This window comes from Orcinus orca, chromosome 2 (genome assembly GCF_937001465.1).
Source record: "Orcinus orca chromosome 2, mOrcOrc1.1, whole genome shotgun sequence".
Taxonomy (NCBI): domain Eukaryota; kingdom Metazoa; phylum Chordata; class Mammalia; order Artiodactyla; family Delphinidae; genus Orcinus; species Orcinus orca.
The window spans coordinates 168943434-168966610 of NC_064560.1; the positions used below are offsets into that span (position 1 = coordinate 168943434).

At 48.1% G+C, this 23177-nt stretch overlaps 1 protein-coding gene across 1 annotated transcript in view; it reads left to right on the plus strand.

Annotated features, from left to right (window-relative positions):
- The window catches only part of GALNT16 (polypeptide N-acetylgalactosaminyltransferase 16), a 98181-nt gene that overhangs the window by 51756 nt on the left and 23248 nt on the right, over window positions 1-23177 (plus strand). Inside the window, exons 2-6 of the mRNA XM_004262162.3 lie at window positions 15461-15618; window positions 17192-17290; window positions 18458-18525; window positions 19080-19145; window positions 22427-22548. Of these exons, the coding sequence (XP_004262210.1) occupies window positions 15461-15618; window positions 17192-17290; window positions 18458-18525; window positions 19080-19145; window positions 22427-22548 (513 nt within the window). The remainder of the gene's footprint in view (window positions 1-15460; window positions 15619-17191; window positions 17291-18457; window positions 18526-19079; window positions 19146-22426; window positions 22549-23177) is intronic.

Below are 23177 nucleotides of genomic sequence, written 5' to 3' on the forward strand. Positions count from 1 at the left end.
TCAGTGATGTTGAACATCTGTCATTTATTATTGGCCATTTGTATGTCATATATAGATTTTTTAATATTTATTTATTTATTTGGCTGCGTTGGGTCTTCGTTGCTGCGTGTGGGCTTTCTCTAGTTATGGCGAGCAGGGGCTACTCTTCACTGCGGTGCACGGCCTTCTCATTGCGGTGGCTTCTCTTGTTGTGGAGCACGGGCTCTAGGCGTGTGGGCTTCTGTAGTTGTGGCACTAGGGCTCAGTAGTTGTGGCTCGCGGGCTCTAGAGCACAGGCTCAGTAGTTGTGGCGCACGGGCTTAGTTGCTCCGTGGCATGTGGGATCTTCCCAGACCAGGGATCGAACCTGTGTCCCCTGCATGGGCAGTCGGATTCCTAACCACTGTGCCACCAAGGAAGTCACAGTATGTCATATTTCTATGAACTACTTGTTCATATCCTTTATGGCTACATTTCTTTTTTTAATTTATAAGAAATTGAGCCCTGGAAATTAGGTGGCATCTTTTTTTTTTTAATTGAAGTATAGTTGATTTACAATGTTGTGTTAACTTCTGCTGTACAGCAAAGCAGCTCAGTTATACGTAGATATACATTCTTTTTCATATTCTTTTCCATTGTGGTTTATCTTAGTACATTGAAGATAGTTCCCTGTGCTATACAGTAGGACCTTGTTGTCCATCCATTCTATATGTAATAGTTTGCATCTACTAACCCCAAACTCCCAGTTCATCCCTCCCCCACTCACCCCCACTTGGCAACCACAAATCTGTTCTCTATGTCTGTGAGTCTATTTCTGTTTCATAGATAGGTTCATTTGTGTCATATTGTAGATTCCACATATAATTGATATCATGTGGTATTTGTCTTTCTCTATCTGACTTACTTCACTTAGTAGGATAATCTCTAGGTCCATCCACGTTGTGCAAATGGCATTATTTCATTCTTTTTTATGGCTGAGTAATATTCCACTGTATATATGTACCACATCTTCTTTATTCATTCATCTGTTGATAGACATCTAGGTTGTTTCCATGTCTTGGCTATTGTGAACAGAGCTGCTATGAACATAGGGGTGCATATATCTTTTTCTTTTTTAATTTTTTTAAAATTTATTTTTTGGCTGTGTTGGGTCTTCGTTGCTGCGTGCGGGCTTTCTCTAGTTGCGGCGAGCAGGGGCTACTCTTTGTTGGGGTGAACAGACTTCTTGTTGCGGTGGCTTCTCTTGTTGCAGAGCATGGGCACTAGGCGTACAGGCTCAGTAGTTGTGGCGCACAGGCTTAGTGACTCCGTGGCATGTGGGATCTTCCCAGACCAGGGCTTGAACCCATGTCCCCTGCATTGGCAGGCGGATTCTTAACCACTGTGCCACCAGGGAAGTCCCAGGGGTGCATATATCTTTTGGAATTATAGTTTTTCTGGATATATGCCCAGGAGTGGGATTACTGGGTCATACAGTAGTTCTATTTTTAGTTTTCTGAGGAACCTCCATAATGGCTATGCCAACTTACATTCCCACCAACAGTGTAAAGAGGGTTCCCCTTTCTCCACACCCTCTCCAGCATTTGTTGTTTGTAGTTTGTCTACATTCTTTTGAATTCTTGGTTCTTATTGATTCATAAGAGCTCTTTGTATATTAAAGAAGTTAGTTCTTTGTTTGGCATATATTTGGCTAATATGCTTTTTTCCCAATGTGATATTTGTATCTTGACTTTCTGGTGTTTTTAGTCATAAAATCTTTAAGTCTTTATGTAGTTTTTAAAATAACATTTGAATTTCATGTCCAAGATTGCCAAAAAGCAAGAATAAAAAGTAAACAGTTTTTTCTTTATACTTCTTAGTTTCTTTTTTAAATTAAAATTTTTGGGCCACCTAGAATTAATTTTGGTTTAAGAAATGAATTCAGCTTTATTTGTTTCCATGTTGTCTAGTCACTTTTCCTAGCATCATTCACTGAATAGCACATCATTCCCTTCCCCCTGCCATTTGAATTGCAACTATATCTTATGCCAACACTTCATATTTACATGAGGTCTATTTCTGATCTCTCCATTTTCTTCTATTGATCTGTTTGGTTTTATGCCAGTAGTATCTTGCTGCATAAAGCCTGCAGTCTTTGCTGTGTCTTAATATCTGTAGGTCTATTTCTCTATCTTTATTTTTTTTCAGATTTTCCCTGATTGTTCACTCATGTTTAAGCGCTCCCAGCTGAATCCTTCCTGTCCCCACCACCGCCCCTCCCACTGCCAACACAGTTGTTTTTTGTTATTTAAACAGATTACACTGAGTTTGTAGATTAAGTCAGGGAGGATTCATACCTTAATATCACTAAAACTTTTTCAAGAATGAGCTATGTCTTCCCTTTAAGATTCTGTTTAGCTACAGGCTGGCCATCAAGGAAAACATGGATGAGCATATATAATACGTGGCTCATTTAGATTACATGACAACGCATGACATAGTTGTTTGTTGTTGCTCATTAACAACGTATGGTTCGGTGCATTGTGCAAAACTGCAGTGAATGTGGTACATAAGATCACATTTCCATGGATCCCAGCACATGCATCTGTGATACGCTGTGCTCAGGTGATCTGTGTCTCTGATTTCTCATTGAATAAAACTGCATCTTTAGCATATCCCAGAAGAAGTCATCAAAAGGGCTCTATTGGTTAAAAAATATTAGTATTATCCCTGTTTCCAGATTTTTATGGCCACTTTGTATATTGTACCTAGATAAAATGCTGGGCTGCAGGGGAGGTGAGAGTCCAGAGCATGGTCCTGTGGAGGGGACAAGTTGTACCTGTCCCAGCAGTGGCCCTTGAAGAAAGTTGCCCACGAGGCAGGCTGCTTTTTCCAGTTCCCCTTCCCAGCCTCCTTTTTCTTTATGTTTAACTTGATTTTAAAAGTCTGCCTTGTTAAAGAAGATGTGGCACATATATACAATGGAATATTACTCAGCCATAAAAAGAAATGAAACTGAGTTATTTGTAGTGAGGTGGATGGACCTAGAGTCTGTCATACAGAGTGAAGTAAGTCAGAAAGAGAAAAACAAATACCGTATGCTAACACATATATATGGAATCTAAAAAAGAAAAATGGTCATGAAGAACCTAGGGGCAAGACGGGAATAAAGATGCAGACCTACTAGAGCATGGACTTGAGGATATGGGAAGGGGGAAGGGTAAGCTGGGACAAAATGAGAGAGTGGCATGGACATATATACACTACCAAATATAAAATAGATAGCTAGTGGGAAGCAGCCACATAGCACAGGGAGATCAGCTCGGTGCTTTGTGACCACCTAGAGGGGTGGGATAGGGAGGGTGGGAGGGAGGGAGACGCAAGAGGGAGGAGATATGGGGATATATGTATATGTATAGCTGATTCACTTCGTTATAAAGCGGAAACTAACACACCATTGTAAAGCAATTATACTCCAATAAAGACGTTAAAAAAAAAAAAAGTCTGCCTTGGGAATTCCCTGGCGGTCCAGTTGTTAGGACTCTGCGCTTTCACTGCTGAGGGCCTGGGTTCAATCCCTGGTCAGGAAACTAAGAACCCACAAGCCGCACGGTATGACCAGAAAAAAAAAAAAAAGTCTGCCTCTGTCATGCTTTATCCCATTGATGGGTCTAACCTAATTGTTTAATTACATTAGTCATGAACCACAGGTAAAGTACTTCTTAACGTGACCCACAATGCCAATAATGGACTGCATCAGCCACTACACAGATTTGGCTCTCTGTTCTGAAAAGTGTTACAGACTGAGGTGCCCAGCCCATGATCAGGGCCTTGCTGAGTGCTAATGGGTTGAATTTTATCCTGGCCCAGCTGGTCCCGACCTCAGTGTTGAGACGGGAGGCTATTGCCGCCTTCAAAATCGTCGTACTCTTTATGTTCTATGTGTTACCTGGCCCATTATTGCTTTTATTTTTTCAGTTAATATCTGACAGGTTCAAGTTCAATAGATTCTGAATATGAAACACCAGAAGTGCAACGATAACTTACAAACATTGACATATTACACCTGTGTGACTAGAGCAGAACGGGGTGGTGACCCCCACCATATGTTGGCCAAGAGGGTGTGTGTTGGGCCTGGGGAGCCCTGAGAGCTGTCACAGCAGTTCTTTCCGCTGACATCCTTTCTCTCAGCTGCAGAGCGTGGCAGTGTTGTTTGGGGGATTGAGAACGATCCAGCAGACAAGAACCTGAAGGGGAATCAACTTTGTCCCCCTTTTGATGTGACTGCAGCTCAAGGTCACCAGGACCCTGGAGGCATCCCTGGCTAGAAAGACCAAGCAGGGCCTAGGCGGACCTGAGGAGATCTGGTTATGTGCTGTTTTGGTCTGAGTAATACAAACTCTTACGCTTTCCGTTTTTCTGTCTTCTTTCTAGCCGCAAGCAGAGAAGTGTTTCCATGCTCATGTTAGGCCAAGAGATGACAGCACTGGGCAGGTCCCCATCAGAGTCATGAACTGATGCTCTGAACCCCTAGCCCAGGAGGGAGGCCGCCTCCGGCCTGCACTTGTCAGGGCCTGGTTGTGGAGCTGAGGGACTCAGAGTTGGGAGTGGGGTGCCAAGCACATCTGGCCCAGAGTAGTCGGAAGGCACACAGAGGTAGCTTTGTGTTTAGGCTTTCCAGACGGACCGCCTCAATTCTAGTCCCAGCCCAGCCACTCAGCAGCTGTGTGACCTTGGGCTTGTTGTTTTACCTCTCTGGGCCTCAGTTTCCACCTCTGTAAAATAAGGGTAAGAAGAGCACCTATTTGGCAATAAGACTACTTGAAGATAGAAATAAGCACCTCGTATAGCATCCAGCTTATGGTAGGCCCTCAGTGAGCAGACAGTATCGGTTCAGATTAGAAGAGGCCTAATCTTTCCTCATGTTCTGCAGCAGCTGTGGCTGGGAGGGTCAGGCAGAGATCTAGTACCCTTCACAGACCCAGGAATGCTCTACTCAAGCTGGGTAAACTGATAAGCAGGTGGAAACTGAGCTATCACACCACGTATTCCTAGCATGGACCACCTTCAGAATCCCTCCATCCCTACATGGCCTCTGGGCTGGGTAGAGAGTGGGAAATGAGACTCAGAGAGCTTGACTGGGCCTGGAAGCTTCCTGGATCTGAACACAGGTGGTCTGGAACAGTGGGCCTGATGCCTTGTCCCAGCCTTAAATAGAGGATCCTAGTTGGCTCAGATATCTAAGAGAATGGGAAACGTGCCCTCTCTCTTTCTTGGTGAGATCACCATAGCCACTAGAACTCCTTCTTGGTGAGACCACTGGTATCATAAAGCTGTTGCAGTCATTAGCACCCTGGAGAAGTCAGGTCATGGTGGGAAATCTAACTGGAAGTTCAAGGTGGGCCTCCCAGGCAGCCCCTACCTTGTGCTCCTTGGTATGAAATTGAGCTAGAACCTCCCAGGCCTGTGAGCATAAGTGTTGCAAGGTGGGATTTCTATGGTAGCCTTGGAGGCTCTAGCTGAGTTGCAGCTGGCTCTGCTGATGGGGAAGCTCTGGGTCAGTCCAAATAGAGGCCAGAAAACCAGACTCACGGTGAGGCTCCTGGGAAGGGGTCAGGGGAGATGGCCTAGGTCCCTCCTCGTTCTTGGTCCTGTGATTTTAGCAGCCCATGACTAGCCGTCGCTCACCACCCTGCATCCACTCGAAGCAGCTGCTCAGCCTTGGTAGCACATTGGAACACCTGGAGAGCTTTAAGAACCCCTGATGCTTGTGACCCACCCCTAGACGTTCTGATTTAATTAGTCTTGGGTGGGGCTTGGACGTCAGGATGTTAAAAATCTTCCCACGTGATTCTAATGTACAGCCAGGGTTGAGAGTCACTGCTAAAAAGACAGGCAAGCTAATGATAATTAATATATAATTTATGTGCCAGTTACCGTGCTAAATATATTATCTATATTATCTCCTTTAATCCTCACCCTAATCCCCATTTTCCAGATGAAGAAGCATGCTCAGAAAGGGTAGGTGACTTTCCAAGGCCAGAGAGCAATAAGCACTGACATTTTATCCCAGGGCCATGGATTTCAAAGCCCAGGCTGGTAACCCCTATGACAACTACTTTTTTTTTTTTTTTTTTTTTTTTTTTTGCGGTACGCGGGCCTCTCACTGTTGTGGCCTCTGCTGTTGCGGAGCACAGGCTCCGGACGCGCAGGCTCAGCGGCCATGGCTCACGGGCCCAGCCGCTCTGTGGCATGTGGGATCCTCCCGGACCGGGGCACGAACCCGTGTCCCCTGCATCGGCAGGCGGACTCTCAACCACTGCGCCACCAGGAAGATGGGGACATATCTGGGGCAGGCCCTTGGTAACCTAGGTGAGTTCCGCCAAGCTGAGGTTGCCAGCCCGGTGCCGCCCCTGGCATCTTGTCTGGTTGAGCAGGGGCACTGGCTGTCCAAGAGGGGTTGGCTGCTTCCGCAGAATCCAGCAGCTTGCGGGGAGACCCAGGGGACCCACCTTTTCACATGGGAGAGGTGGAACCCAAGCCTGTGCTCTCCGAGATGGTGACTCATGCTCTGTTTCCCAGCTCTCCTGATGAATGGCAGTCTTTCAACTTGGGACACAGCATCAGATGAAATTTTTGTCCTAGGGGAGTCGGGAGTGGTTGGGAATCACATTTTGTTCGCCAGGTGTTTGGCGTTTAAAGCAGACTCAGAAAAAAAAAGTCAGGAGTCATCCATAAAATAGGACCAGAGCCTTTTTATTTGCAGTTTCAGTGACTTTAGTGAAAGGCAAACCCAGCAGGTACCTGTTTCACTGGCAATAAAAGGAAATTGGGCAGCAGTCATTTAAAAGGGGTTCGAGTTGTTTAAATCTGAAATTTAGGGGTACATGTGCGTATATGTTCAAAGAAAGTTTACAAGGCTTGGAGATTTGGGTTGAACTGTTTTTGATGAAAATGACTTGGAAAATATTGTCCTTTCTTATTTTCGACCTTCCCCTTGGCTGTTGGTTTCCTAAATTTAGCAGTCAAGAAGAAATAAGCAAATCTAGCTGGAAAAAAACTGATACAAGTCAGGCAGGTTTCAAAGTTTAATCGGAGTGATTGACTGAAGATAAAAGTCTCTAAGATGAGAAATAATTCTTCCCATTTTATAAAGCAGAGTCATTATTTCAGCTTAAAAAATTTCAGATGTGATTGACCTTATTGGACATGGAAGTGCTGGATTTGGCACTTCCTGAAAAGACAGACTGGTGATGGTTAGGAGGCAGCTGCCTAAACGTTACCAAGAACTCTCGGCAGGAGGCTGGAGGGCTGTGGGAGCCTCATCAGGCTGTCACTCACCATCTTCCCAACGCTTGTTCCTCACCATGGCAACCCAAGGACCTCTTAAGTCGTTGTCCAGATGGAACCCCCTCCTGCCCCCCACCCTTCCCAAAGCCTGGCCACAGCCCTGCCTGCTGGGCAAGGCTAGGAATGCCTCACCCGGCTCTGGGCTCAAGTCCCTGGGCCAGATGCCAGAGAACAGCCTGAAAATCTTGGCATGGATGGCTTTCACCCACACTGTGTCATTGCCCTTGGTGGCTCATTTGTGGGTTTTTGGTTTTGATTTTTGTTTCTTACTTCTGGAGAATGGCTTGCTTTTCATTGAAAGGACCGAAGGACTGACATCTCAGAACTTTTGGTTATGAGAGAAGAACAGCCAACTCAAACTAGTTCAAGAGAAAAAAAAAAAGGACAGATAGGTAGGTAAGTAGTTAGATAGACAGATATAGAGAGATAGAAAAGCCCCAAAGTGAACTTGGATCAGATATAATTGGCTCCAGGGACCCCAAACAATATCATTAGAGCTCTTTCTTTCCATCTCTTGGCTCTGACCCTTCACCTGTGACACACCTTGTGAAGAAGGGCACAAGGGTCTAACCTTTTTTTTTGTTAATTTTTGAATTTTATTTTATTTATTTTTTTAATACAGCAGGTTCTTATTAGTTATCCATTTTATACACATTAGTGTATATATGTCAACCCTAATCTCCCAATTCATCCCACCACCAACACCCCCTGCCACTTTCCCCCCTCAGTGTCCATACTTATGTTCTCTGCATCTGTGTCTCAATTTCTGCCCTGCAAACCGGTTCATCTGTACCATTTTTCTAGGTTCCACATATATGCGTTAATATATGATATTTGTTTTTCTCTTTCTGACTTACTTCACTCTGTATGACAGTCTCTAGATCCATCCACATCTCTACAAATGACCCAGTTTTGTCCCTTTTTATGGCTGAGTAATATTCCATTGTATATATGTACCACATCTTCTTTATCCATTCGTCTGTCAGTGGGCATTTAGGTTGCTTCCATGACCTGGCTATTGAAAATAGTGCTGCAATGAACATTGGGGTGCATGTGTCTTTTTGAATTATGGTTTTCTCTGAGTATATGCCCAGTAGTGGAATTGCTGGGTCATATGGTAATTCTATTCAGTTTTTTCAGGAACCTCCATACTGTTCTCCACAGTGGCTGTATCAATTTACATTCCCACCAACAGTGCAAGAGGGTTCCCTTTTCTCCACACCCTCTCCAGCATTTGTTGTTTGTAGATTGTCTGATGATGCCCATTCTAAATGGTGTGAGGTGATACCTCAGTGTAGTTTTGATTTGCATTTCTCTACTAATTAGTGATGTTGAGCAGCTTTTCATGTGCTTCTTGGCTATCTGTATGTCTTCTTTGGAGAAATGTCTATTTAGGTCTTCTGCCCATTTTTGGATTCAGTTGTCTGTTTTGTTAATATGAGCTGCATGAGCTGTTTATATATTTTGGAGATTAATCCTTTGTCCATTGATTCGTTTGCAAATATTTTCTCCCATTCTGAGGGTTGTCTTCTCGTCTTGTTTGTAGTTTCTTTTGCATTGCAAAAGCTTTTAAGTTTCATTAGGTCCCATTTGTTTATTTTTGTTTCCATTACTCTAGGAGCTGGGTCAAAAAAGATCTTAAAAAAAAAAAAAAAAAGATCTTGCTGTGATTTATGTCAAAAAGTGTTCTTCCTATGTTTTCCTCTAAGAGTTTTATAGTGTCCCGTCTTACATTTAGGTCTCTAATCCATTTTGAGTTTATTTTTCTGTATGGTGTTAGGGAGTGTTCTAATTTCATTCTTTTACATGTAGCTGTCCAGTTTTCCCAGCACCACTTATTGAAGAGAGTGTCTTTTCTCCATTGTATATCCTTGCCTCCTTTGTCATAGATTAGTTGACCGTAGATGTGTGGGTTTATCTCTGAGCTTTCTTTCCTGTTCCATTGACCTATATTTCTGTTTTTGTGCCAGTACCATATTGTCTTGATTACTATAGCTTTGTAGTATAGTCTGAAGTCAGGGAGTCTGATTCCTCCAGCTCCGTTTCTTTCCCTCAAGACTGCGTTGGCTATTCGGGGTCTTTTGTGTCTCCATACAAATCTTAAGATTTTTTGTTCTAGTTCTGTAAAAAATGCCATTGGTGGGCTTCCCTGGTGGTGAGTGGTTGAGAGTCTGCCTGCCGATACAGGGGATACGGGTTCGTGCCCTGGTCCGGGAATATCCCACATGCCGCGGAGCGGCTGGGCCCGTGAGCCATGCTGCTGAGCCTGCGCATCCAGAGCCTGTGCTCCGCAATGGGAGAGGCCACAACAGTGAGAGGCCCGCATACCGCAAAAAAAAAAAAAAAAAAAATGCCATTGGTAATTTGATAGGGATTGCATTGAATCTGTAGATTGCTTTGGGTAGTATAGTCATTTTCCCGGTATTGATTCTTCCTATCCAAGAACATGGTATATCTCTCCATCTGTTTGTATCATCTTTAATTTCTTTCATCAGTGTCTTATAGTTTTCTGCATACAGGTCTTTTATCTCCCTAAGTAAGTTTACTCCTAGGTATTTTATTCTTTTTGTTGCAATGCTAAATGGGAGTTTTTCCTTAATTTCTCTTTCAGATTTTTCATCATTAGTGTATAGGAATGCAAGAGATTTCTGTGCATTAATATTGTATCCTGCAACTTTACCAGATTCATTGATTAGCTCTAGTAGTTTTCTGGTGGCATCTTTAGGATTCTCTATGTATAGTATCATGTCATCTGCCAACAGTGACAGTTCAACTTCTTCTTTTCCAATTTGTATTCCTTTTATTTCTTTTTCTTCTCTGATTGCCGTGGCTAGGTCTTCCAAAACTATGTTAAATAATAGTGGTGAGAGTGGACATCCTTGTCTTGTTCCTGATCTTAGAGGAAATGCTTTCAGTTTTTCACCATTGAGAATGATGTTTGTCTTATACGACCTTTATTATGTTGAGGTAGGTTCCCTGTATGCCCACTTTCTAGAGAGTTTTTATCATAACTGGGTGTTGAATTTTGTCAAAAGCTTTTTCTGCATCTATTGAGATGATCATATGGTTTTTCTTCTTCAATTTGTTAATATGGTGTATTACTTTGATTGATTTGCATATATAGAAGAATCCTTGCATCCCTGGGATAAATCCCACTTGATCATGGTGTATGATCCTTTTAATGTGTTGTTGGATTCTTTTTGCTAGTATTTTGTTGAGGATTTTTGCATATATATTAATCAGTGATATTGGTCTGTGATTGTCTTTTTCTCTAGTATCTTTGTCTGGTTTTGGTATCAGGGTGATGGTGGCTTCATAGAATGAGTTTGGGAGTGTTCCTTCCTCTGCAATTTTTTGGAAGAGTTTGAGAAGGATGGGTGCTCTTCTCTAAATGTTTGATAGAATTTACCTGTGAAGCCATCTGGTCCTGGACTTTTGTTTGTTGGAAGATTTTAAATCACAGTTTTAATTTCATTACTTGTGATTGGTCTGTTCATATTTTCTATTTCTTCCTGGTTCAGTCTTGGAAGGTTATACCTTTCTGAAAATTTGTCCATTTCTTCCAGGTTGCCCATTTTATTGGCATCGAGTTGCTTGTAATAATCTCTTAGGATGCTTTGTAGTTCTGTGGTGTCTGTTGTAACTTCTCCTTTTTCATTTCTAATTTTCTTGATTTGAGTGCTCTCCCTCTTTTTCTTGATGAGTATGGCTAATGGTTTATCAATTTTGTTTATCTTCTCAAAGAACCAGCTTTTAGTTTTATTGAGCTTTGCTATTGTTTTCTTTGTTTCTATTTCATTTATATCTGCTCTGATATTTATGATTTCTTTCCTTATGTTAACTTTGGGTTTTGTTTGTTCTTCTTTCTCTAGTTCCTTTAAGTGTAAGGTTAGATTGTTTATTTGAGATTTTTCTTGTTTCTTGAGGTAGGCTTGTCTTGCCATAAACTTCCCTCTTAGAACTGCTTTTGCTGCATCCCATAGGTTTTGGATCATCGTGTTTTCATTGTCATTGGTTTCTAGGTATTTTTTGTATTCCTCTTTGATTTGTTCAGTGATCTCTTGGTTATTTAGTAACGTATTGTTTAGCCTCCATGTGTTTGTGTTTACTATGTTTTTTTTCCTGTAATTGATTTCTAATCACATAGCATTGTGGTCAGAAAAGATGCTTGATATGATTTCAATTTTGTTAAATTTACTGAGGCTTGATTTGTGATTCAAGATGTGATCTATCCTGGAGAATGTTCCATGTGCAGTTGAGAAGTGTAATCTGCTGTTTTTGGATGGAATGTCCTATAAATATCAATTAAATCTATCTGATCTATTGTGTCATTTAAAGCTTGTGTTTCCCTATTAATTTTCTGTTTGGATGATCTGTCCATTGGTGTAAGTGAGGTGTTAAAGGTCCCCCACTATTATTCTGTTACTGTCGATTTCCTCTTTTATAGATGTTAGCAGTTGCCTTATGTATTGAGGTGCTCCTATGTTGGGTGCATATAGATTTATAATTGTTATATCTTCTTCTTGGATTGATCCCTTGTTCATTATGTAGTGTCCTTCCTTATCTCTTGTAACATTCTTTCTTTTAAAGTCTATTTTATCTGATATGAGTATTGCTACTCCAGCTTTCTTTTGATTTCCATCTGCATGGAATATCTTTTTCCATCTCCTTACTTTCAGTCTGTATGTGTCCCTAGGTCTGAAGTGGGTCTCTTGTAGACAGCATATATATGGGTGTTGTTTTTGTATCCATTCAGGGAGCCTCAGTCTTTTGGTTGGAGCACTTAATCCATTCACTTTTAAGGTTATTATTGATATGTATGTTCCTATGACCATTTTCTTAATTGTTATGGGTTTCTTTTTGTAGGTCCTTTTCTTCTCTTGTGTTTCCTACTTAGAGAAGTTCCTTTAGCATTTGTTGTAGAGCTGGTTTTGTGGTGCTGAATTCTCTTAGCTTTTGCTTGTATGTAAAGCTTTTGATTTCTCCGTAGAATCTGAATGAGATCCTTGCTGGGTAGAGCAATCTTGGTGTAGGTTCTTCCCTTTCATCACTTTAAATATGTCATGCCACTCCCTTCTGGCTTGTAGAGTTTCTGCTAAGAAATCAGCTGTTAACCTTATGGGAGTTCCCTTGTATGTTATTTGTTGTTTTTCTCTTGCTGCTTTCAATAATTTTTCTTTGTCTTTAATTTTTGCCAATTTGATTACTATGTGTCTCGGCATGTTTCTCCTTGGGTTTATCCTGTCTGGGACTCTCTGAGCTTCCTGGACTCTGGTGGCTATTTCCTTTCCCATGTAAGGGAAGTTATTGACTATAATCTCTTCAAATATTTTCTCAGGTCCTGTCTCTCTCTCTTCTCCTTCTGGGACCCCTATAATGCAAATGTTGTTGCGTTTAATGTTGTCACAGAGGTCTCTTAGGCTGTCTTCATTTCTTTTCATTGCTTTTTCTTTATTCTGTTCCGTGGCCGTGAATTCCACCATTCTCTCTTCCAGGTCAATTATCCGTTCTTCTGCCTCAGTTATTCTGCTGTTGATTCCCTCTAGTGTGTTTTTCATTTCAGTTATTGTATTGTTCATCTCTGTTTGTTCTTTAATTCTTCTAGGTCTTTGTTAAACATTCTTACATCTTCTCGATATTTGCCTCCATTCTTCTTCTGAGGTCCTGGATCATCTTCACTGTCATTATTCTGAATTCTTTTTCTGGAAGGTTGCCTATCTCCACTTCACTTAGTTGTTTTTCTGGGGTTGTATCTTGTTCCTTCATCTGGTACATAGCCCTCTGCCTTTTCATCTTTTCTATCTTTCTGTGAATGTGGTTTTTGTTCCACAGGCTGCAGGATTGTAGTTCTTCTTGCTTCTGCTGTCTGCCCTCTGGTGGATGAGGCTATCTAAGAGGCTTGTGCAAGTTTTCTGATGCGAGGGACTGGTGGTGGGTAGAGCTGGGTGTTGCTCTGGTGGGCAGAGCTCAGTAAAACTTTAATCCGTTTATTTGCTGATGGGTGGGGCTTGTTTCCCTCCCTGTTGGTTGTTTGGCCTGAGGCCACCCAACACTGGAGCCTACCTGGCTCTTTGGTGGGGCTAATGGCGGACTCTGGGAGGGCTCACGCCAAGGAGTACTTCCCAGAACTTCTGCTGCCAGTGTGCTTGTCCTCACAGTGAGACACAGCCACCCCCTGCCTCTGCAGGAGACCCTCCTACACTAGCAGGTAGGTCTGGTTCAGTCTCCTATGGGGTCACTGCTCCTTCCCCCTGGGTCCTGATGCACACACTACTTTGTGTGCGCCCTCTAAGAGTGGAGTCTCTGTTTCCCCCAGTCCTGTTGAAGTCCTGCAATCAATTCCCACTAGGCTTCAAAGTCTGATTCTCTAGGAATTCCTCCTCCCGTTGCTGAACCCCCAGGTTGGGAGGCCTGACGTGGGGCTCAGAACCTTCACTCCAGTGGGTGGACTTCTGTGGTATAAGTGTTCTCCAGTTTGTGAGTCACCCACCCAGCAGTTATGGGATTTGATCTTATTGTGATTGCACCCCTCCTACTGTCTAATTGTGGCTTCTCCTTTGTCTTTAGATGTGGAGTATCTTTTCTGGAGTTCCAGTGTCTTCCTGTCGATGACTGTTCAGCAGTTAGTTGTGATTCTGGTGCTCTCGCATGAGGGAGTGAGAGCATGTCCTTCTACTCCACCATCTTGAACCAATCCCCTCCTTCCACTCATTCTCTCTTTCCTGCAATGGATTGCGAGTCTATGGGGACACTGACCCATCTGTCCAGTCCCCGGCATGGCACCAAATAAGAATATCACAGTGCGGCTGTGCAGCTGTTGTCACCATCCTGAGTATGTGTGTGACACAGGGCTGGGCCCAGTACACATGAGGAAACCTCCCTCACTGGCTGTGACCTCAGGGAGCTCAGGGACTGGTTCCTAGGAGGCATGAACACTACAGAGAGGCAGCCCTAGGAGACAGGCACTCCCCGGAACCTTTGCATTCCTGTCCCATGAGGATGGGAGCTAGGCTCTCAGGGGAATGTGGAGGCCCTGGGCTGCTGGTGGATCACCCAACACATCCATCTCCTCTCCACAGGTCGAGCTGTCTTCTTGGGACTGTCCCTCTAGAGACTAGGCCTGTGATGGAGTTCTCATGCAGGGGTTCTGTGCCTGGACAACTCTCACCCGCCTTCCTGCTGCCCCTGTGGGCCCACAGCTCCTGCCCGGGCTGCTGGTCCAGTGGAAGGGGCGGAGTCGAGATGCACTCACCGTGGATGATATTTCCAGGCAACATCCGGCTGGCAGTGTGTTTCAGATAATGAGATGTCAGCATCCATCCACTCACCCATGCGTCTCAGATGTATCTTTCCCCAGTGACTTTCATGGGGGGACTTTGGGAGCACAAAGCAGGGTGTGGATAAGAGGAGGGAGGCTGGGCCATGGCATCTGTCATCCATCACTCCCCAGCACTTAAAACCAGGCTGCCCGGGAGGTCTGACGTGAGCTATTTCAGCAGCAAACACGAGTCCCAGAGAAGATGCATCGCTGCCCGTGCATTTGCATCCTGGCAGCTCTGGCATTAGCCTGTGAGGGCCCACCTGGCCTCACAGGTGGTTCTCTGGGCAGCATCTTGTCCCAGCGTTGGATGTTTTACTGATCAGGCACCTCCTTCATGCCTAGCCCAGTGTCAGGCCCAGGTTTATCCCTAGGAGACTGTCATTCTGCAGGTTGCTTGGTGACCTCTCAGGACACCTCATCTTGGGGGTCAGGTGCCCTCCGGGTGTCACCATCTCCATATCCAGCGAAGAGCCCTGGTCAAGAGTGTGGGCTTCAGAGTCAGAACAACCATTTTGACTCCAGAAACCTGTGACTCACTAGCTCTGACCTTGAGCTTTTTTATTCATAGGCTTTATTTTTTAAGAGCAGTTTTAGGTGCACAAAATTCAGCGGAAGGTACGGAGAGTTCCCATGTACTCCCTGCCCCCACACATGGGGGTACCGTCACGAGCCTCAGTTTCCTCATCGGTGCAATGGGGGAAATAACGATCTCCTGCTCACAGGTACAAATGAGGTAATGCAGTTGGGTCGTACCGTGTCGTAAGTGCTTACCACACAGTGGCTACTTTATCCTCTTGCCTGTGGCCCCTCTGATGCTGACCTTTGTCTCAGGTGACAGGAACACCCTCGAAAGGCTTTGATGAGAAGGCGTACCTGGCAGCCAAGCAGCTGAAGCCTGGAGAGGACCCCTACAGACAGCATGCCTTCAACCAGCTGGAGAGCGACAAGCTGAGCCCTGACCGGCCCATCCGGGACACGCGCCATTACAGGTGTGGCCTCCATTGTGCCGGTGGAGAAAGAAAGGTGGAGGGAAGGGCCAGCACCAGTTGGCTTTTCTTTCAGTTATGTGGATTTAAGAAATGAGGAAGATTTCCTCAGACTCGGTCCAGCTATTGAGACATTCAAACCCTTAACATCTGTCGTTTTCCTGACTCACCTTTATTTCATTGACCTCCTGAGAGCCTGAGAGGTCCAAGGAGACTTCCCAGCGAGGCCAGAGAGGGCCCTAAATACCTCAGGCTGGAATCCCAGCAAGAGTGACCTGCCAGGGGACCACGGGGAGGTCTGAAGGGGGTAGGCTAGCCTGGCGTTCTTGGTGCCCGTCTGGTGATGTCTGAGGTGAAGAGGGGCCGCCAGCCCTGCCTGCACTGTGCAAACAGTCGAGTGCTGTGCGCCGCCCCACTGCTATCCCTTTCCTTCCTCTCTTCCTGCCCCACTGCTGCCACTTCCTCGGCAACTCCCAGAAATGCTCGGCAGTCTTCTGCTTTTTGTTCTCCCAGAGTGGTAGGTGGGAGAGGCCCTAGACCAGGATCAAGGACACCTTCCATGCTGATCCCAGCTCGGACTCTGTTCAATGTGAGCGGGCAAGTCATCAGCCCCCTCCCTCGTTCAGGCCCTTGTAGTGTCCCGTCTGGAGGATACGAGTCTCCACCTTCAATCTCTCCTCTTGCCATAATGAAAAAACAGTCACCACTGGAATAGTCAGAGAGCAATTGTAATAAAGAAGATTGCCATGAAAACTAGCACTGCGGCTGCCTTCCCGCTGCGGCCCCAGGAGCACCAATAAATGCATTCACAGAAGCATTCGCAGAACCGATGAGGATGAAGCCTGGCAGGGATGGATCATTTTAATTCCCTTTTCTGAGCATGGGGAAGCCAATGGGCCCAAAATGTGGTGTCTGGAGAAGGCGGAGCGCAGAGCTGCTGGGCGAGGGAGTGAGGTAGGGGGAAGTGCTTTGGTGTCTCCTCAGAGACTCGGTTTCCCCTAGGTGTCCCAGGGTCCGTGGGAAGAGTGGGGCTGCTCCCCTGCCTGGTGTCACCAGGTGGCTGTTAACGGTGGCAGCGAGAGGGAGGAATTCACAGGAGGGCAGGATGGGAACGATTCCTCTCCAGATCCCACCAGATGTCAGGAGCCGCTACATCCGAAGGAAGAAGCTGCAGGGTGTCAGAGACAAAGAGAGGCCATTTTCCCTCTTCTCCCCTCCGCCATTCTGTCTCTCTTGGCTGCCCCATCGGGCAGGGAGTTCTGTCTGTTGGTCCGGGGCTTGATCCTGGGGCCTGTGTGGTGCCTATACACGTCGATCCCTCCTCAACACTTCGGTGACTGTGGGGCTCCGAGTGCCCTAGGTCTTTTGTAAAGACCATCCAGGCCTGGGAAGGTCCCCCAACCCGTGCTTCCCTCCAAGGACTCCAGCCTGGGCGGCCTGAGCGGGGTGGGCATGGGTGTGGAGGCCCAGGGCCCACGCCTGGCTTCAGGGGGCAGCAGGCCGGCCAAAGAGAAGCTTAAGCCTGCCCTGAGATCACTCTCACAGCTGCCCTCTGACCTCTCTGCTCTCTTCTCAGTTGCCCATCCGTGTCCTATTCGTCGGACTTACCGGCCACCAGCGTCATCATCACCTTCCACAACGAAGCCCGCTCTACCCTCCTGCGCACGGTGAAAAGGTAAGCCCCACCTTGGACCTTTCATCTCCGTGGTGCTGTTCCCCCAGGCCTCGGGGATCTGCTGGGCCCTGGCAGGGGAGGACACTGAGACTGGGTGCTGTGGCCAGACAGCGTGAAGACCAGCGGGCACTGGCGGGGGGGTTCTGCCCTTCTGAGAGGCTGAGGCTGGTGCATCAGGGTCAGGGAGACCCAAGAAGTCCAACTGTTAGCGAGATGCACAAACACAAGGTCAGGTCCCCAGGACTCGGGCAGAAATGCAGGGGTCAGGAGCCCAGGGCGATGGGGATGGACTTGAGGCCTCAGGTGGATGGATGCCAGCCCAGTAGGCACCTGTCAGCGATTCAGAGAGCGGTGCCCCTCCTGTTCTCCTAAGCTTGGCCCCGTGGTCAAGTCTACTCACCTCATTTCTTAATGAACTTAGATAAGAATAGGATTCGGGGGCTTCCCTGGTGGCACAGTGGTTGAGAGTCCGCCTGCCGATGCAGGGGACACGGGTTCGTGCCGCGGTCCGGGAAGATCCCACATGCCGCAGAGTGGCTGCGCCCATGAGCCATGGCCGCTGAGCCTGCACGTCCGGAGTCTGTGCTCCGCAACGGGAGAGGCCACGACAGTGAGAGGCCCGCGTACCGCAAAAAAAAAAAAAAAAAAAAGAATAGGATTCGGAATGGAGCACCCAGTGATATTCCAGGGATTCAAGAAGTTTAGGTTTCCTTCACCAGGGCGTAAAGGAGGAGGAGGGATGGTGGGAGGGAAAGAGCTGGCAGGAGCTTTCTGAGAACACCCCTCCCGACCCATCAGGCCAGAAGGAGCCTCGCTAGCTTTCCAAGCAGACGGCTTCGGGGCCAGCGGGTGTTGTCCTCAGGTGGGCTTGTTAAGCCCAGGTAGCCAGAGCAAGTAAGGTCCTGCCTCAACAGCTAAACTAGGGCAGTCCCTACCCCCTATCTGGGGTGGGTCCCAAGTACCTGAGGGTCCAGGCAGCAGGGTCGGCAGGGTCTTGGAGGAGCCTGAGGAACACACTGCCCCTCAGCCATTGACCAGGGCCCGGAAGGTTTGCTAGCAGCTGCCCGTGGCCAGTGTGCTGGCTTCCGAGGTGGGCGGTGGGGGAACCCACGGCAGGAAGAAGGTGGCCCCTGAACCTGGGCTCCTCTGTCCCCGCCACTCCTCCAGCGTCCTGAACAGAACTCCTGCCAGCCTGATCCAGGAGATCATTCTAGTGGATGACTTCAGTTCAGATCGTAAGTGTGCACCTTCTTTTTTTGCACCCCTTCACACCCCATTACCCCAGAATGCCAAGGGAAGCGCACTTGAGGTTGTTCTGGCCATCACAGGCTGACCTCTGCTCCCCACAGGAATCTTCAGTCTTTTCTAGGTGCCCTCCCTGGCTCTGCTCCCTGGTGCAGAAGGAGTGGTGTTGCTTTGATGGGACACCAGTGAGATGACATTAAAAAAAAAAATTAAACTGCATCAGCAGCAGCCTTCATTACCACAACTGCCGTGTGCAGAATATTGTCCCCACAATCTAGCCCCGAGGCTGTTGGGCTGGTGACAGTGCTGGCGCTCTCTGGTGCCCCCTGGCGGGTAATGCCACAAGTACAGGCAGTCCTCAGTCTGGCCGGGGAGTGGAGGACAGGGCAATCCTTTGGCCAGTGGAGATGGCCACTCTCCTCCATGCCTCGCCTTCCCCTGGGCCTGGTCTGGAGAAGCTCCTGGGAGGTTCCAGTAGTGGTCGAACCACATGTGGTCTGACGTCAATATCTGAATGAGCTTGCTTCCTTCTCTCCACCCTCAGCTGAAGACTGTCTTCTCCTGACCAGGATCACCAAGGTCAAATGCCTGCGCAACGACCGGCGGGAAGGTAAGTTCCTGGACCCTAGGTGCCACCGCAGAGCTCTTTTGATCTAGACTTCTGCACCTCCCCGCTCCCTTTTGGTGCCATGTCTTATCAAGCCAGCGTGGTCCTGCTGCCTTCCTGGTGGCCAGGACCAAGGTCTGGGGAAAGACCCTCTTGCTATCTTGGGTCAGCCCCTATCACAGTATGACTGTAGGTAAGTAGCTCTACTTCCGGCTGCCTTCGTTGTCTCTCGTGAGAAATGGGAATAATAATACTACCCTTTCTGTCCTGCACAGTTGTTGTAAGGATTAAATGCTTTGAGAAAACCACAGGGCAGTATAAAGCAGATGTGACCTCACTTCCAATCAAGAGGTGTTTTGGAGCACCGACTACAGCATAGGATTGTACACGGCACTCTAGGGGACACAAAAGAAGTATAAATGTGGTCCCTGCCCTCGGAGAGCTTATTATGGAGCTGAGGCTGGTTATAATTGTATGGGGTAGAAAGGAGATGGAGGAGAGGGGAATGATCGGAGAGGGTGCCTGGATTGGGTGAAGGGGTTGTGAGACAGATGAATAGGGCACAAGGGAGGGCGTTCCAGGCCCAGGGACTCTGCAAGCAAAGGCATCAGTCCGGCCTGGGTACAGGAAGTACTAACAGTCTCTCCCTACGTTTCCTGCATTCTCACCCTGTAGCATTCACTCTGCCCACATTCTCATGTTCAGTCCTCATAACAGCCCATCATTCTGTTTTGAAATAAAGAAACTGGGGTTTAGGAAGGTTCAGTAATTTGCCTGGAGTGATGAATAAAGGAACCAGGATTCCACCCCGGGGCAGGGGGCCCACCCAGAGCCCAGCCTCTTAACCTCCCTCTACTTAGTCTCCCTTCCTGGGAGAATTGGGCCTGGTCAGCACGAGGAATGAGTGGGGTGAGGATAGATGATGGGGGGGCATTTAGACTTGATAAAGCAGAGAACAGGGAGCCACTGAAGGTGAGAGAGGGAGAGAGACAGAAAAAGAGAGAGAGAGAGAGAGGAAGGAAGAAAGGAAGGAAGGAAGGAAGGAGGGAGGGAGGAAGGAGGGAGGGAGGGAGGAAGGAGGGAGGAGGGAGGGAGGGAGGGAAGGAAGGAAGGAAGGAAGGAAGGAGGGAGGGAGGGAGGGAGGAAGGAGGGAGGGAGGGAGGAAGGAGGGAGGAGGGAGGGAGGGAGGGAAGGAAGGAGGGAGGGAGGGAGGAAAGAAAGGAAGGAGGGAGGGAGGGAGGGAGGAAGGAGGGAGGGAGGGAGGGAGGGAGGGAAGGAAGGAGGGAGGGAGGGAGGAAAGAAAGGAAGGAGGGAGGGAGGGAGGAAGGAGGGAGGGAGGGAGGGAAGGAAGGAGGGAGGGAGGGAGGGAGGGAGGAGGAGGAGGGAGGGAGGGAGGAAGGGAGGGAGGGAGGAAGGAGGGAGGGAGGGAGGAAGGAGGGAGGGAGGAAGGGAGGGAGGGAGGAAGGAGCGAGGGAGGGAGGAGGGAGGGAGGGAGGAAGGGAGGGAGGGAGGGAAGGAAGGAGGGAGGGAGGGAGGAAAGAAAGGAAGGAGGGAGGGAGGGAGGAAGGAGGGAGGGAGGGAGGAAGGAGGGAGGGAGGGAGGAAGGAGGGAGGGAGGGAGGAAAGAAAGGAAGGAGGGAGGGAGGGAGGAAGGAGGGAGGGAGGGAGGGAAGGAAGGAGGGAGGGAGGGAGGGAGGAAGGAGGGAGGGAGGGAGGAAGGGAGGGAGGGAGGAAGGAGGGAGGGAGGGAGGAAGGAGGGAGGGAGGAAGGGAGGGAGGGAGGAAGGAGGGAGGGAGGGAGGGAGGAAGGGAGGGAGGGAAGGAAGGAGGGAGGGAGGGAGGAAAGAAAGGAAGGAGGGAGGGAGGGAGGAAGGAGGGAGGGAGGGAGGAAAGAAAGGAAGGAGGGAGGGAGGGAGGAAGGAGGGAGGGAGGGAGGGAAGGAAGGAGGGAGGGAGGAAGGAGGGAGGGAGGGAGGAAGGGAGGGAGGGAGGAAGGAGGGAGGGAGGGAGGAAGGAGGGAGGGAGGGAGGAAAGAAAGGAAGGAGGGAGGGAGGGAGGAAGGAGGGAGGGAGGGAAGGAAGGAGGGAGGGAGGGAGGGAGGAAGGGAGGGAGGGAGGGAGGAGGGAGGGAGGGAGGAGGGAGGGAGGGAGGAGGGAGGGAGGGAGGAAGGAAAGAAAGGAAGGAAGGAGGGAGGGAGGGAGGAAGGAGGGAGGGAGGGAGGAAGGAGGGAGGGAGGAAGGAGGGAGAGAGGGAGGAGGGAGGGAGGGAGGAAAGAAAGGAAGGAAGGAAGGAAGGAAGGAAGGAAGGAAGGAAAGAAAGAGATGTGATGGGTGTATTTAAGAAAGTCTAGTCAGGCCGAAGGGACCTTCAAACTGGAATGGAAGAGTCCAGAGAGAGCTCTCTCCCAAGCCCTGGGTTGCAGGTGCCTTTAGGCCTGGGAGTATGCTGTTCCCTGGGGTTTTACCCAACATAGATGTAAATTTATGATTAGGTGCTTTACAGCTCCCTATGGAGTAGAAGGACGGGGCAGTAGAGTGCCAGGCAGAGGTGTGCCCAGGGAAATCTCCCCACACCAGTGGCTGCTCTGTCAGGGGCAGGACCATCTGGGTCTCCTCCCTCCTGATCAGGCAAGTCCCCAGCTCTGACCAGGGTGCTGCCAAAAGTGAGGCCATTTTTTGACAGTTGACGAGCCTTCGACGAGACTGGGGAATGAGGTGGAAGCAGAGTAGAATCTCTGCACATGTCGGTTTCCTGGGCACCACGCACTGTCCCCAAGAGGCAGGGATTATTCTCTCTGAATCTTCTGGATAAGAAAACTAAGGCTCAGAGAGGTTAAATAATATGCTACAGTTAGTGAAGGGGCTGGCATACTAACTCCAGCTTGTCTTAGTCTAGAAGACTCTCTGCATGTCATAGAGGACAGTGCAGCTGGAGAGGACCACCCTGAGGTTCCTGAGTGGTGGTTTCTGGCTCTCCTTTGGTACCAAACCACACTTTATTGCAACTTCTGTTCACTAAACTCTGACTGTTCATCCTTGTGTCCCCAGAGTCCAGTGTCTGTCATGCAGAGGGCACTCAGAGAATAACCTTGGAGTAATGATGGTTGATGGATGGGTGAGAGAAAGAAAAAGAGGGAGGGAAGAAATCAAGAAATACAAAGTAAAGTTAAATCACAATAACTCAGAGGAAACCTCAGCCTTAAGGGGCAGAGAGCCCTGAGACTTTGGGGGGACGGATGAGCAAATTGGCTCAGTCCCAGCACCATCCTTTGTCCCTTCCCATTGCAGGGCTGATCCGGTCCCGAGTTCGCGGGGCAGATGTGGCCGCAGCTGCTGTCCTCACCTTTCTGGACAGCCACTGCGAAGTGAACACCGAGTGGCTGCAGCCCATGCTGCAGCGGGTGAAGGAGGTAAGGCTGTCTGTCCCTGGGGGAGCTCTGGACGTGCCCACATGTTCTTGGCATGAGGGGGGATGATGAACGGTCTCTGGAGTTGGGCAGGCAGAGTAGGAAGCCTAAATGGTCTGCTCCCTCCTGAGTAACTTCACCTCATTGAGCTTTCTCATCTGAAAACAGGGATAATTGTAATATTTGTCTGACTGGGTTGTGGTGAGAATTAAATTGGCTGAAAGCCTGGGTGAGCCACAAAGCTCCTACTACGAATGGGTGTTGTTGTTTTCCTCCTGAGGGAGTGATGAGTGAGGGTGAGTCAGGCTGGGAAGCCTGAGAAGGAGGGAGGAGAGGATGGTGTTCTCAAGCGGGGGGGGCCCTCCCATGTGCCTGCTGTTCTCTAGAATGGGGAGGATTTGGACATATGGAACATAGGATGAGGTGATTTCAACTCAACCATAAAAGGCAAATAACCCAATTTAAAAATGAGAAAAGGGCTTCCCTGGTGGCACAGTGGTTAAGAATCCACCTGCCAATGCAGAGGACACGGGTCCAAGCCCTTGTCCGGGAAGATCCCACAGGCCACGGAACAACTAAGCCCATGTGCCACAACTTCTGAGCCTGCGCTTTAGAGCTCGCGAGCCACAACC